Raw genomic sequence first — 16,015 nt, 5'->3', positions numbered from 1 at the left:
AGAGGGACATCATGCTTGGGAGGGTGGAGGGACAGCGCAGGAGAGGAAGGCCCTCTATGAGGTGGATTGATTCAGTGACTGGGGTAATTGGGATGGGAGTGTCAGAGACAGTGCGACTGGCACAGGACAGAGCAGAGTTTAGGGCTATTGTACATAGGGTCATTATGAGTCGCAAGCGACTCGACGGTACATAACAACAACAACATGTACTTTCAAGTCAGATCTGACTGGTACAGAAGGAGATTGTCTCTCCTTCTTCAGCAAAGCATCTGGTGAGTTCAAACTGCACACCTCTGGGATTGCAGTGCAGTTTCTTGCCACTGGGCCACCAGAGCTCCCTACCGTCTCTTCTTTTTTGAGGGTATTTTCTGACCATATCCTTCCATGAGTTCTACTGGCAGAGATTTCATCAGAGGAAAGATAACAGGAGAAATTATTTTGACCTGGAGATAGAAATGTCTTAGCGTCTCCTAAATTGATCCCTTGGATGACTCCATCTGTGTTGGGATGTGTACAAGAGAAAGAGCTTGTCACTGAGTGACAATATCCTTTTCACTCATTCCCTTCTTACACATTCATTGGCGACACAGCCGAAAAACCACTTAAAATACCATCAGCAAGAAGAACAGCTTTTTGTTCCAAATCTGGCTTCATCTACCCTGGAAATAGCATTTCCCCTCAGAATGTTAATTTTTTTTTCAATTTTTTCCTACTTAATGCTTTTTTTACTTGAGTTTCTCCATAACTCATTTAATTTACTTGAGTGAAGGTTTACAAATCATATTTATTTTTCATACAATCATTCATAGACATTTTAATAGCATGAATTAGGATTGATTGTAATAATTAACTGGTTACCATCAACTTTGGAAAGAGGAGTGGCACCCACTTCGATACTAGCTTGCCCCCTGAAACGCTATGAACCTGGAGAGAGGATGATAGACACCCAAGCGTTGAGGACTCTCCTTCATAGGGTCGCTATGAGTCGCCTGGGACTCGACAGCACTTAACAACAACAACCATCAACTACTTATTTTGCATTACCATTTTCTTCGTTCAGCTTATTTCCTTACTGATTTTTCATCCACTTTCCTTCTCATCCCTGTTAAATCCCCAAGCTGGATTTTGTGCAGACCCCTTTCCTTAGATGGAGAATAGTGGCCTTCCACCATAATAGTCCTTTTATGACTCTATGATTTGTTCTAGAGTTATCCTTGTTGTGCAGTATTTCATTATTTTTTTACAGTTTTTTGAGGATACATACTCGTATTTAGATGATATCTCTATGAGGACATCTATTTATGTAAAGTTAACATTTCACTGAAAGTCAAACATAGGTCCTCACTCATTACCATCAAATCAGATCAGACTTCTACCTGACCCTGCAGTGGGATTTATTTCAGAAGCTATAAGTCATACAGGGGGAGATTGTTCGTTTTTCTTCCTAAGAGTAGCTAGTGAATTCTAACCAAATGCCTAGCCATTAGAGCTTGTGTTTCTTCTTGTGCATGACAGTATGGAGAAAATTAAGTGTGAAAGCACAATATTTTCTCTCAAAAGCATAGATTTTGAAAAGAAACGTATTTCCAAAAATTATTGTATACCAAAACATATATAGTCTACAGAGTTGATATAAATATATTCTTAGGAGTTTAAAAAGTGATATAAATATATTCTTAGGAGTTTAGGGTAGAGAAAGATTACCTCCTTGATTGACATTCAGGCAAAGCCACACATGTAAAGTCTTGAGCTGAGTCTTAGAGGATATTTAGAACTGGAGTAAACACAAGTGAGTGGAGAAGGCATTGCCTATGAAAAAAATAACATGAGCTACGGTGTCAAGACAGAAAAGCAGCTCGAGGACAAGTAGACAAGCTGATTGGTACTCAGACCCACCAGAGTCATTGATGGGACCGAAATTCAGTAATTTACGATAGATTAACATATAACAACAAAGTTTAAAAGTTGTTTCATGGTTTTTTCCCTAGAAAATAACTCTAATGACTCCTCCAGTGAAATGCACAAAATTCCTCAGTATAGAATAATCTCACTGATTTCACATGCAAGCAAGATTTTACTGAAGACTATCCAAAAATGACTGGAAGAGCAGCACATCAACAGAGAACTACCAGAAGTCCAGGCTGGGGTTAGAAGGGGTTGTGGTACTAGGGATATTGTAGCTGATGTTAGATGGATCTTAGCTGAAAGCAGAGAATACCAAAGGAATGTCTATCTGTGTTTCATTGACTATGCAAAGGCATCAAACTGTGGCTGACTCTGAGAAGAATGGGAATACCAGAACACTTGATCATTCTAATGCGAAACCTATACTTGGACCAGGAGACAGTCATCAGAACAGAGCAAGGGAACACTGCATGGTTCAAAATTGGGACGGGCGTACGCCAGGGATGCATCCTATCTCCATACCTTTTCAACCTATATGCAGGACAGATTATCCGGGAGGCTGGGCTCTATGAGGAGAAATGTGGGGTCAAGATTGGTGGATGATTTATCAACAATCTGAGTTATGCAGATGACACAACCCTGCTTGCTGAAACTGAAGAGGACCTGAAGCACCTGCTGCAGAGGGTTAAGGACTGCAGCCTACAATATGGATTGAGGCTCAATGTCAAGAAGACAAAGATTCTCACCACTGGACCAATTGGCAGCATCAGGATGGATGGTGAAGAGACTGAGATTGTATACAGCTTTAGTTTGCTTGGCTCCACAGTCAACGCTCTTGGCACCAGTAGACAGGAAATTAATAGGCGCATTGCCATGGGAAAGTCTGCTGGTAGGGACCTCTCCAAAGTACTGAAGAGCAATGGTGTCTTTCTGGAGACAGGTGCGTTTGATACAGGCCATGGTCTTCGCAATCACTTGTTATGCATCAGAGAGTTGAACAATGACCGAAGAGAATAGAAGGAGAATTGATGCCTTTGAGCTGTGGTGCTGGAGAAGAGTATTGAGAATACCATGGACTGCTAAGAAAACAAACAGATTTGTCCTGGAAAGGGTTAAACCGGGTAGATCTTTGGAGGCAAGGATTCTGAGGCTCCGTCTAACATACTTTGGACATGTTGTGAGGAGAGACCGGTCCTTGGAGAAGGACATCATGCTTGGGAGGGTGGAGGGAAGGCGCAGGAGGGGAAGGTCCCCTATGAGGTGGATTGATTCAGTGATTGGGATAATCAGGATGGGAGTGTTGGAGACAATGCGATTGGTACAGGACAGAGCAGAGTTTAGGGCTGTTGTACATAGGGTCACTATGAGTTGCAAGAGACTCGATGGCAAATAACAACAACATCAACATGTGTTGTTATCGTTGCATGCCACAGAGTAGATTCCAGCTCATGCTGACCCTTCATGACAGAATAGTACTGCCCCATAAAGCTTCCTAAGCTGATGTCTTTAACAGGAACAAATCATTTCATCTTTCCTCCCATAGACCTATAGGTTAATAAAAAAAAAAGAAGTTGAAAATGATAAAATATAAACGTCTCACTTCAGAGTTGTTGTTGTTGTTGTACCATGGAGTCAGAAGCAACCCAGAGCTGACCCCTGGTGGGTTTTCAGAGGCTATTAATCACACGGGAGGAGATTGGCCATCCTTCTCCCACGAAGCAGCTGCCCACAGAAAGGCTGGTGGCCTCCTGTTGGTGGCCTCGAACTGCATGGTTTCAGGATTGCAGCACATCTTCTTGAAATTAGGCCACTAGAGCACCATCACTTCAGTGTAGAGAAAGAGAAAACAAAGAAGAAGAAATTATTTTAAAAGAAAAAAAATTTTAAAGCACTAGTTTTACTTGAAAGAAAATCTTAACATGAACAAACAAACTTGATTATAAAGGAAACAATAAATGTCCATGCGAAACATTCCAAGACTTGATAACTTTACATATAAGTTAAATATTTGAAATATTTTTATTGAGAAAAAACAAGATAAATTTTACATTCTATTAATTTATTAACTGGGAAAATGTTATATATTTACAGATGAAAATTTAAGACAAGTGAATAAAGATGTATCATAAACTCCTCAAAAAATAAACCCAAATTGTATCTTACAAATAGCACAAGTTGGTACTTTAGCAAAGCTGTTTACCAGCCCGGGGCACTTTCACAGACTGTTTATTAACAGGCTTAGTAGTAATTGAGGACAATTCCATAAATTATTTTTTATCTCGAGCATGAAGTGTAAGCTGATCCAGCAATTTCTCTGTTGCTCTTGAAAGTTAATAAGATACAAGTATAAAATTAGGAGTCATCCAAGTGGAAGCGGATTCCTACCTGGTAGAAGAAGAAGAAGAATCTTATCAAAATTAATCTCGGACAACTTAGTATCAGGGCCACAATCTTCCTGGATTCACAACCAGAGGGTAGCATCCAGGGAGGAGGTGCAGAACTGGAGCCTCTTCATCTGTCACAGCAACGACTGATAGAGACGAGCAGAGAGACTAGAGAACAATTATGCATCCCACAGTCAAAAGTAAAACAAGAGTATTACATTAGAAAGCAAGCTACCAGTTAACAAAGGGTCATCCTCCACTCTATATGAAATAATAACTAACTCATTGCAGCAGAGTCAGAATTGACTCACAGCTGATCCTTCGTTGGGTTTCTGAGGCTGTAAATCTCACAGAGAGACTGCCCACCTTTCTCCTGTGGAGCTGCTGGCAGATGTGAACTGGCAGAAAGGCACAGACTTGTGGTTAGCAGTGTAACTCCCTATGGAATAAGCCATCAAGGTGAAATAATAGTTTCCATCCTTTCTAGAAAGGAGCCCGGGTGACATCATGAGTTGCACTTCAGATTGATAAGAAAAGGGTCAGTCGTTTGAATCCATCATGTGCTCCACAAAGAAAGACAGGCAATCTCCTCCCATGAAGATCTAAAAAACCCAATGGAGGGCTGAGATGAGTCAGAATTTAGTGAATGGTATCGGGTGACGTGACGGTTGTGATCATTTATGTTAGTATCTTTGGTATGTAGTAGATTAAGTGTTGGACTGATAACCAAAAGGTCAACAGTTCATATCCACTAGCCTCTGTGGGAGGAAAGTGGGTGGTCTTCTCCTCCTGTTGAGATTTATAGCTTCTGTTTTCTAATGGAGAGTTGCTATGGATTGTAAAGGACTCTATAGCAGTGGGGTTTTATTGCTGATGTTGTTTTGTTTTTAATAATTTATGTGAGTTTCTAGATCATGTGCATGTGCTGGTTGCTAACCAAAAGGTTAGCCATTCAACTTTATTTGAATTCACCCCAGAAGAAAGGCCTGGCAACCTACTTTTCAAAAATCATATGGAGTTTTAACTTGACACACAGGAAGTCAGTATGATAAAAATTGACTTGATCACAACTGCTTCATAATTTATATAGTACCCACTTTATGCTAACATGTTCTAATGAGTTGCAAGTTGGCCTCTTAACTGAAAGGTTGATTCTTTCACTTTTTTATTTGTTTCATGACAAATATAAATATATATATTTATATATATACACACACACACTAAGGACTGTGGGGTTTAAAATTTGACATGAAATAATGACTTTCTTTTGCAAATTTTACTCTTAGCAGAAAGAAAGGAACAAAGACAACACTGCTCTTCACCATTTCAGCAAGAGAAGACAAGAACTATCTCTGAAAAAAAGCTTTGTCCAGGAAAAAGAGAAAGACTTGTCACTTCTTGAAGTCAATGATAACAATCAAAGTAGAAATTCCAAAAGCCTTTTTGCAAATGTACAAATACAGCCCAAAGACCACAACACTGACAATAAAGAGAATGTCCACCATGACCTAAAGGTATCCATTTACCCAGAATCCTCTGGGAATAAAGAGGTCAAGATAGGAGATGGTGTGACCAGTGAACTTCACAACCAAGAAGAATACGGTACAGCTGTCATCCAAAATAACATGCAGCATCTAATGGGGACAGTGACTGTAATGAAACTTTTAAGGGAAGAAGATAGAGAAATAAAATCTCAGGCTGTTCTAAACAAAATCTTTGGAGGTGTTCTCTATGCTGATGCTTTTGCAAAAGAGAAAAAGAATAAACAAAAAAATGCTCAAGTTCAGAATATTCCAGTCAAAAACAAAAGCACCCAACACATCCAGCATACTGACTACCTAAAGGGGATCCCCAAAGTCAAAACAATCCCCAGTGATTTTGAAGGCAGTGGTTACACAGAGCTCCAACAGAGAGGGGACAATGACATTTTCTCCTTCAGTGGAGAGGGCCAGCCTTCTGAGGACCTTCCTGGTGAAAGGGATGCTAGTGGTCCTGACTTAGAAGGTCCAGATATTCAAATAGGGTTTTCAGGTCCAAGTGAAGCTGAGACTACTGAATCTGACATGAGAGGACCAGGTTATAATGAGATACCAGAGAAAGTGGGAAATAGCGGCAATACCATTGGAGCCGAGGATTCAACAGCAAAGGAGGTAAACGTTGCTGATGTCAGCCTTGTGGAGGGCAGCAATGACATCATAGGTACTACCAAATTTAAGGAACTCCCCGGGAAAGAAGGAAACAGAAAGGATTCTGGCAGTCAGAACGCTCACCAAGGGAAAGTAGAGTTTCATTACCCTCACGTACCCTTAAAAGAGAAAAGAAAAGGAAGTGGTAGTGACACCGCTAATTTTAATGAAATTCCCAAAAATGGCAAAAGTAGCACTCAGAAAGGTACAGAACATTCTAATAGGAACGAAGCCACTTTACAAGAAAAACAAAGATTTTCCAGTAAGGGTAAAAGTCAGAGTCGAGTGATTTCTTCTCCTGGTCTTCATAATGAAGTTAAAAATGAAATCGGTTCCCACAGTGGTCCCATTCCTGAGGAAAATGCAGCAGCAGCACACAACAGTGGCAGAAAAGGTTACTATATATCCCAAAGGCAAAACAACGCTTCCCGGCGTAAAGATATGTCACAAAGGAAAGACTCCTGGGAGTACAGCGGACACCATTCCAATAGGAGCCCGAGCCCCCGGAGGACTGATGACAGCAGCGAGTCATCAGAGAGTAGCAGCTCCAGTGAAAGCGACGGGGAATAGTCCACTGGGAGGGTGCAGCAGGAGAGAGGTTTGGACAGCTAGCTGGTCTTCTGTGAACTGACCATGTCAGAGAGCCACTGGGGACAGACCACATAAAAAGAGGAGAAGGCAGTGGATTGATAAGCCAAGAAACTTGGTCTCCTTGAGAGAATTTTTAGTATCTTAATAGTCACGGTATGGAATTCTACTCAAAGGTATAGTAAATGTACCTTTTTCTTTCAAAGTCAGAAAACTCAGTAAGGATTTATGGAATAAATAAAATCTAGATAGGTATTATGTTTAAATAGTCTGCAAATGCTTTTCAATACCGTTCACTCTGTAGACAAAAAAATTAACAAAATGTCTCATATGATACTCTGTCATTAAATGGTCTACTGGAAAAGCTATTCTCTGTGGTGTTTCATTCCAAAAACAACAAAATAAGTCCTGCCTCTGGCAAAGGCAGTGCTTGTGAAATTAATCTGGTTGGATCAAGCTTGCAAACATTTCCTGGTCCCTCTCTACTTAAACCAGCTTTTGCTTCTTCCTCAGACATCCCTCTATAAAGACATTCCTATAAAGGCTTTCTGCTTTGAATCGTTTTGTGCACTTTCCTCTGTTGGCTACATATGTATTGCTTCTTATAAGGCAAAAAATGTTAACCTCTACTATGGCAGAATAAAGCTCCATATTATTACTTTTTTCAACTTGATCTCCTTCCAAATAAGAGTAAAAAATGGAAGAAGGCCACAGAAACTGGTCAGAAGGAGAAACACAAAGTCAGATTTATTTTAGCAAATATTACTCATTGGCTGATCCCAAATAATTTTAAACTTGTTTCCTTTTAAGAGAAATGTTTTCCAACAACTGTTGCCATTGAAGCACAATACTAGAAATTAGTTCAAAATCTGAGTAGGATCAACATCTGAAAGGCTTTTGCTTTTTTCCCATAAAAGGAATTTATGACACAGTGGCTACAACAATGAGTTCACACACAACAACAATTGTGTGAATGTACAGGATCAGGTGGTTGTTGTTATGTGTTATTAAATCATCTGTGACTGATAGCTCTGAAGCTTGCCCTGTCCTAACCTAGTCTCACTGACTCCAATACACCTACTCCCATTGCCCTAGTTACTATATCAATCCATCTGATCTGGGTTCTTCCTCTCCTGCTCTGTCCCTCCACCCTTCCAAGCATGATGTCCTTCTCCAAGGACCGCTCTCTCCTGACCACCTGCTCAAAGTATGTAAGAGGGAGCTTCAAAATCCTAGCCTCCAAGGAGAAACTTGGTTTCAACCTCTCCAAGTCAGACTTGTTTTCTTGGAAATCCATGTTCAAGACTCTTCTCCAGCAACACAACTCAAAGGCACAATTTTTTCTTTTATTCTCCTTAGTTATTATCCAGCTCCCTGATGCATACTAAGTAATTGTGAAGACCATGGACTAGATCAGGTGTAACATAGTCTCTAGAGTGACATTGTTGCTTTTTCTCTGGAAAGATCCCTCACAGCAGATTTATCTAAAGCAATTCACCTTTTGATTTCCTGACTGCTGATGGATTCAGACAATGAGCGCTTCATTCTCTTGTTCATAGGGTCACTGTGAGTCAGAACTGAATAGATGACATCTAACAATAAGTGACACTGGCTCTAGTGTGTCACAAAATGTGAAGATGGCACAGGACAGGACAAGGTTCAGATCTGTTGTTCCCAGGGTCACGATGAGCTGTACTTGCCTCAACAGCACCTAACAACAACAATAAATAACACACCATCTGGTAAACCTTCCTTCCTCCTTCCTTCTTCTCTTCTTAGTTTAACATGAACATGATTCCTGGAGCTGCAGCAGCTATTTTGTAGTCATTAAGAAACATATAGAAACACTGAGATATAGACTTGTCTTAGTTATCTGTAACAAAGAATTAGATGGCTTTAGCAAACAAAATGCATACCCTCACAGTTTCTCTCTCTTTCTCACTGTAATTGAGTCAGAACAGACTCATCGTTAACCCTCTATATAACTCTAACAAGAGGAGAGGGTCCTCAGAGTGGTTGGTGCATGCAAACTTGCAGAGAGGTGTGGCTTGGGGTCATCAGCACAGCTCTTTATGGACTGCACTGCCAGAATTCCCTGGGAGATCCCTAAGATCTGAATTCAGCTCTAGAAGGTTCCTTTCTCTGTATTGACAGAAGGAAGTTCAGTTTCTGTTCCTTGTTGACCAATGTGATCATTAAGTGTCACGATGTCTATCTTCCCCATCTATGCGTGTTTATGCTTAACTTGCTCTTTTTATATTTCAAAGAAAAGATAGATTTAACAAACTTTATACTAACATGATCTCATTAACATAACAAAGAAAATCCCTTCCTAAATGAGATTATAACCACAGGCACAGGGGTTAATAATTAGAACATATGTTTTGGGGGAGCAAATTCAATCCGTAATCATTCATAACAGGGCCCCAAGACAATTGTTGAACCAGAATCCTGTCTCCTACCTTCATTCTAAATGACAGATAGTTCCCTATTGGTTTAAACTTTCCTTTATCCTTTTTGGTACTTAAAGCTAACTGAATGAAATTCAAACTGATACTCCTCCCTGTTCCTTGTATTCTCTAAATGAGTAAGGCCACGGAAAGAAAGAAGGGATAAGACATATCTTAGTTTTCTCTTCCCTTTCAGATGTATGACCTCTCAAGTGGTAGTTTATTGAGTAGAATAACAAATGTAGCACAAATAAATGCAAATCAATGCCAATAGAACAATATGACGCCATAAAAAAATTCTAAGCTCTCCTATTATGTAAATGTTGCTGTTGCTGTTGTTAGGTGCTGTTGAGTCAATTACAACTGATAGTGATGTTATGAACAACAGATCAGAACCTTGCCCTATACTGCACTATGGTCCTGATCAGGCCCATTGTTGTCATCACTTTATCTCCTGAAGGGTAGTCATCCTTCACTGGCCCTATAACCTTTCCAGCATGATGTCTTCTTCCACGACTGGCCTCGCCGGACAACATGCCCAAAGTATGTGAGGTGATGTTTCACCATCCTTCCCTCTAAACACCCTGATGATACATCCTCCAAGGCATATTTGTTTATTATTTTGTCAGTCCATGGGATATTCAGTACTCTTCTCCCACACCGCAACTCAAAGGCACCAATTCTTCTTCTGTTATCCTTATTCACTGTCCAACTTTCAAATGCATTGTAAACAATTGAAAAGACCATAGCTTTAATCAGGTACATCTTAGTTTTTAAAATGATGTGGTTGCTCCCTGAACACTTTGGAGAGATCTTGACAGCTGATGTTCTCAATGCCACAGATCTTTTGATTTTTTTTGACTGCTGCTACAATGAGTATTGATCGTGGAGCCAAGTAAGGTGAAATTGTTGACAACTCATTTTTTCTCCATCTGTCATGATGTTGCCTTTTGGTCAGGTGGTGAAGGGTTTTATTTGCTTGATGTTGAGATATAATCCATATTGAAGACTATAGTCTTTGATCTTCTGCAGCAAGTGTTTCAAGTCCTCCTCACTTTCAGCAAGCAAGATCATTGCATCTGTGTAACATAGGTTGTGGATGAGTCTTCCTCTAATCCATCCTGAGGCCATGTTCTTCTTCATCTAATTTTTGAAATTATTTACCGATTGAAAGGTATGGAGTATACAGCCGTTAGGTATATAGCCCTTAGCACATCTTTATTTTAAACCATGCAATGTTTCCTTGTTTTGTTCTGACAACAGCTCTTTGGTCTAAGTATAGATTTGAGAGGAGCACAATGAAGTGTTCTGGAATTCTCTTTCTTCTCAATATTAGCCATAATTTGTTATGATCCACACAGTCAAATGCCTTTGCACAGCCATCGCCAATATAACATAAACAACTATACTTCTAGTATGCTCTGAACTCAGCCAAAATCCATCTGATATCAGTAGTGATTTCCCTGGTGCCAACACCTCTTACAGATCCAATTTGAATTTCTGGTAGTTCACTATTGATTGGTTAATTAATGCCTTAGACGTTGACCTAAATTGTTGAATATCCCATGGATTACCAAAAGAACTCACAAGTGTATCTTGAAGAAAGTGTAAACAAAGTACTCCTTACAGTCAAGGATAGTGAAGCTTTGTCTTACTTCCTTTGGACACCCAGTCCTTCCTGGGGGGGGGGGGAAGATCATGCTGAAAAAGGTAGAGTGTCGTGAAGAGAGGACAACATCTCTATCTGTATCTAAATCTCATTCACTCACTGCTTTCGAGTAGTTCCAACTCACAGTTACCCTCCATTAAGTTTCCCAGGCTGTAAATTTAACAGGAGCAGCTAGTGGATTCAAACCACTTTGTTAAATCTAGAAAATAGTAAATAAATGGGAGGCTGCAGAAATAGAAAAGATACAACTTTCCAATCTTCAGGCCTCATATACATCTACTTCTTCTTGTTGTTGTACCATAGAGTCAAACCGACCCATAACTGGCCAGCTGCTGGGTTTTCAAATGCATTTAATTGCAGGGAAGGAGATTGCTCATCTGCCTCCTGCAAAGCAGCTGGTGGCCTTGAACCGTGTGCCTTTGGAGATTGTAGCACAGCTTCTTGTCACTAGGCCACTGCAACTAAATAACTGGAAAGACTTCAGCATTCACCACGCATTGTTTTGGAATGTAGATACAGGTAGGTTAGGTCAGGCACAGAAGGACCATGGCTCCAGATAGACAGCCCGCAGTCAGGTCTAAGCTTTATCCAAACCCAAACGTCAGCCATTTCAAATAACACATTCAATGCCTCTAAAACTTGCTGGGGGGTCAGCTATGGGTCTTTTCTGAATCTACAGTACTCAACAATAATAGTTAAGTCAGTTATGACTCACCTTTCTGTTGTTATGTGCCATCCTGTGGACTACGACTGCTAGCGCCTCTATAACAATACCTCTAAGCCCTGCCCTATCTTGAGCCAATCTCATAGACTCTGACACACCTGACTCTCTACCCTGACTCTCTTAACAACATGCCCAAAGTATGTGAGATAGAGTTGTATTTTTCTTTTCGTTTTCTGGTGTCTTTTGTTTTGTGGGGTTTTTTTGGTGGGTTTGGGTTTGTTGGATTGTTTTTGGTTTTTTGGAGTGTTTTTTTTCTTTTTTTTTTAGGCTTGGATTTGGTTTTTTTGCTTTTTGAGGCTGTAAATATTAACAGAAGTCGACCTAATCTTTCTCCCAATAAGCTGGTGGATTTGAACTGCTAACTTCTCACTTAGCAGCCCAAAACTTTACCCACTAGTGCAGAAATCCAACCTTATAGAGTTGTCGCTTACAGCATTATTAAAGTGGGTATAGTCTGCCACCTTGTGACTAAAAAGAAAAGATCTCTGTTACCAGGTCCGTGAGAATTTTCCAGCCTCCATCATTTAGTCTCATCTTCCTCTTTCTTAACCTCCTTCTAACTCACTCCCCTCTATTTCTTTGCTTATAAGAAGTATTTACTGAATGCCAATATTTTATAAAGTTCCATGTGAATCAACAGAATAAGAAAAGAGCTGTCCCTGACCCTTATTAAGACTGTAATTACCCAAGGAAGAAAGTATACAAAAGATTCAAACTAGAATGTGAGAAGTTCAATAATAGAAATATAGGTAACATGACACAGGAGCTCTGAGTGAAAAGAGGAGTCTTAGCAGAAAAGAAGAGCAAAATACAGCATTCCATCTTGCTTAAGATACCCATTCAGAAGGGCTGCAGACAGTGTGCTTCTATAGGTAAATAAGGACCAAATCATTAACAGCCCTGAACAGTGCCATGAATTTTAAAATATAAGAATGATCACCCAAACTGGGGGCTGGGAAGTAGTGAGTGGCAGAAGGTTGTTAAGGAAGAAAGTTAACAACAAGAAGGGCACCCCAGCAGTACTGCTAGAATCTGGAAGAGACACAATGTGGCCTCTCACACTTTACTACTTACTGTGAACTAAGCAAACACTCAAGATGACACATATTGCAAAGATGCTTATACACAATACTATACCTGAAAAATTAAAACAGCTTCTAACAAGGTAAACTTTGCTAGGCAATTAATTGATACATAAAATCTTATATGTCCAAAATTAGTTAGGATATAAAACCTGGCAAAAGGAAGTAGGGAGGTAAAGGAAAAGAAAAATTAAAAATTGAGGGGAAAATTTAATGAGAAGAACCAAAACTCAGTTTTCCCTGAAATAGTTTTTTGTTCATTTGTTTTCAGTTTCATTTTTTTTCCTCTGGGACATACAAATCATAAAAAAATTTTAAACCAAAAGTATCATTAACCATTAAACACACCAGAAATTCTTCACAAGGAGTTATCACAACAACAACAACAACAAAAATCCTTAGGGCCAGAATGTTTTACCGGTATATTCTTTGTATTTTCAACAAATAGTTATTTGGCACGATAAATGCAATGTGAGAATATTGGGAGGGCGGAATTGAAACAAAATAATGAATCCATTTCAAATAACAAATTAATAACAAAATAAGTTTTTCTGCCTTATGAAAAAGGGCAAAATAACAAAATCATTTTCAGCCTTATGAATAAGGACAAGAAAAAAATCCAAATAAATTAATCATAAAAATTAATTTAAAGAATTATATTGTACTACCAGAAGTGATTTAGTATTAAGAAATTTAGTCTTATAATACAAAGCATCACTCTCTAAAAAAATAGGGGGGAAATATCATTTATTTAAGAAATATTTTAATTGCGTTGAGCTCATTATTCTTTCAAGACCAGAAAATAAGAAATATTATTTGGAAAAATGAGTATATGTAAATATTTTATTATATTATGTCGCACATACTTTTAGTTCATTATATTCAACAAGGGAGCTTTGGCTGTAAGAAGCCCAAAGGCAAGGAGTTCTAACCTACCATCTGATCTATGGAAGAAGATCTCCTCCCATGCAATTAATAGCCTCTGAAAACCTTCTAGAGGGTTAACTATGAGTGTTCTGACTTGACTGCACTCAACAATATAAAAATAACTCATTGTTGTTATGTGCCATTGAGTCAAGTACAACTAACTCATAGATATCCTATGAACATCAGATCAGAATCCTGCCCTATCCTGTGCCATTCTAATCATCTCTGTCACACTAGAGCTCATTGTTACAGTCACTGTGTCAATCCATCTCGTTGAGGGTCTTCCTTTCCTTCAATGACCCTCCACTTTTTTGAGCAAGAACTAGCTCCTCCTAACGATATGCCCAAACTATGTAACATGAGGTTTCACCACCATTCTCTCTAAGGACTATCCTAATCACATTCTCTCCAAGACATATTCGTTCATTTTCTTGGCAGTGCATGGAATATGTAGAGCCCTTCTACAACTCAAAGTCATTGATTCCTCTTCTGTTGTCTTTATTTACTCTACCCTCCTAGATGCATAGCAAGTAATTGAAAAGGTCTTTATTTGGATCGGACTGACTTCGTTGCTCTTCATCACACATCATATCTTCTATTCTCCTGACTGCCAGTTGTTTATTAGGCATCCAAGCAAGACTAAATCATTTGCAATTTCTATTTTTTTTTGTTCATTGTCATGATGGAATCCCAGAATACTTGATTACACTCATGCAAAACCTGTACCTAGATCAGGAAGCTGTTGTACAAACAGGACAAGGGAACACTGTATGGTTTAAAATTAGCAAAAGAGTGTGTCAGGGATGTATCCATTATCCATATCTTCTCAATTTATATATGTGGAGGTTCAATCTATCATTTTGGAGGCTGGATTTTATGTAGAAGAATGTGGCATGAGGATTGGAGAAAGACTCATCAATAACCTGTGTTATGTGGATGACACAACTTTGCTTGTTGAAACTGAGAAGGACTTGATTTGTTTGCTGTAGGTCAATGACTACAGTCTTCAATATGGATTGCATCTCAACATCATGAAACAAAGGATTTCACCAATGGACCAATTGGCAACACCATGATAGATGGAGAAAAGACTGAGATAGTTAAAAATTTAACCTTGCTTGGATCCACAATCAACACTTTTGGTACCAGCAGTCGGGAAATAAAAAGATGAGTTGATCTAGGAAAATCTTTTGTCAGGGACCTCTCCATAGTGCTAAAGAGAAAAAAATGTCAGTCTAAAGACTAAGTTTGATACAGGTCATGTTTCTCAAAATTGCTTGCTATGCATCTGAGAGCTGAACAATGACTAAGAATGACAGAAGAAGAATCAATGTCTTTGAGTTGTAGTTCTGGAGAGGAGTACTGAGCATATAGTGTACTGCCAAGAAAACAAACAAGTCTGTCCTAGAGAGGGTGAAACAGAATACTCCTTGGAGGCAAGGATCTTGAAACTCCATCTCAGATATTTTGGGCATGTTTCCAGGAGGGATCAGTTCTCAGAGAAGGACATCATGTTTAGAAGGGTGGAGAGTCAGTGCCTGAGAGGAAGACTCTGGAAACAGAGAATTGACATGTTGACTGTGGCAATGGGGGCAGATGTGTCAGAGATGGTAAAGTTGGCTCAGGGCAGGGCAAGTTTCAGAGCTATTATTCATAAAATCGTTGTGAGTCATACTATGTTGTTATTGTTGTTGTTATGTGTCACTGATTCACCCACTACTCATAGCGACTCTGTGAACAGCAGCCCTAAACTCTGCTCTATCCTGTGCCAATCTCACTGTCTCTGACACACCTACCCCGACTACCCCAGTTACTGAATCAATCCATTTCATCAAGGGTCTTCATCTCCTGTGCTGTCCCTCCACCCTCCCAAGCATGATGTCCTTCTCCAAGGACTGGTCTCTGCTTGCAACATGTCCAAAGTATGTCAGACAAAGCTTCAGAATCTTTGCCTCCAAGGAGAAGCCTGGTTTAACCTTCTCCAGGATGAACCTATTTGTTTTCTTAGCAGTCCATTTTATATTCAATACTCTTCTCCAACACCACAGCTCAAAGGCATCAATTCTCCTTCTGTCATCCCTAGTCATTGTCCAGCTCTCT

At 39.5% G+C, this 16,015-nt stretch overlaps 1 protein-coding gene across 1 annotated transcript in view; it reads left to right on the top strand.

The window, feature by feature from the left end:
* Positions 1-7,045, top strand: part of MEPE (matrix extracellular phosphoglycoprotein) — a 14,301-nt gene extending 7,256 nt beyond the window's left edge. Inside the window, exon 3 of the mRNA XM_006885313.1 lies at positions 5,576-7,045. Within this exon, the coding sequence (XP_006885375.1) occupies positions 5,576-7,045 (1,470 nt within the window). The remainder of the gene's footprint in view (positions 1-5,575) is intronic.
* The last annotated feature ends 8,970 nt before the right edge of the window (positions 7,046-16,015 follow it).

Source organism: Elephantulus edwardii, unplaced genomic scaffold (genome assembly GCF_000299155.1).
Source record: "Elephantulus edwardii isolate Elephantulus edwardi_28Jun2011 unplaced genomic scaffold, EleEdw1.0 scaffold00042, whole genome shotgun sequence".
Taxonomy (NCBI): Eukaryota; Metazoa; Chordata; class Mammalia; order Macroscelidea; family Macroscelididae; genus Elephantulus; species Elephantulus edwardii.
This window is presented reverse-complemented; position numbering and strand designations above follow the sequence as displayed.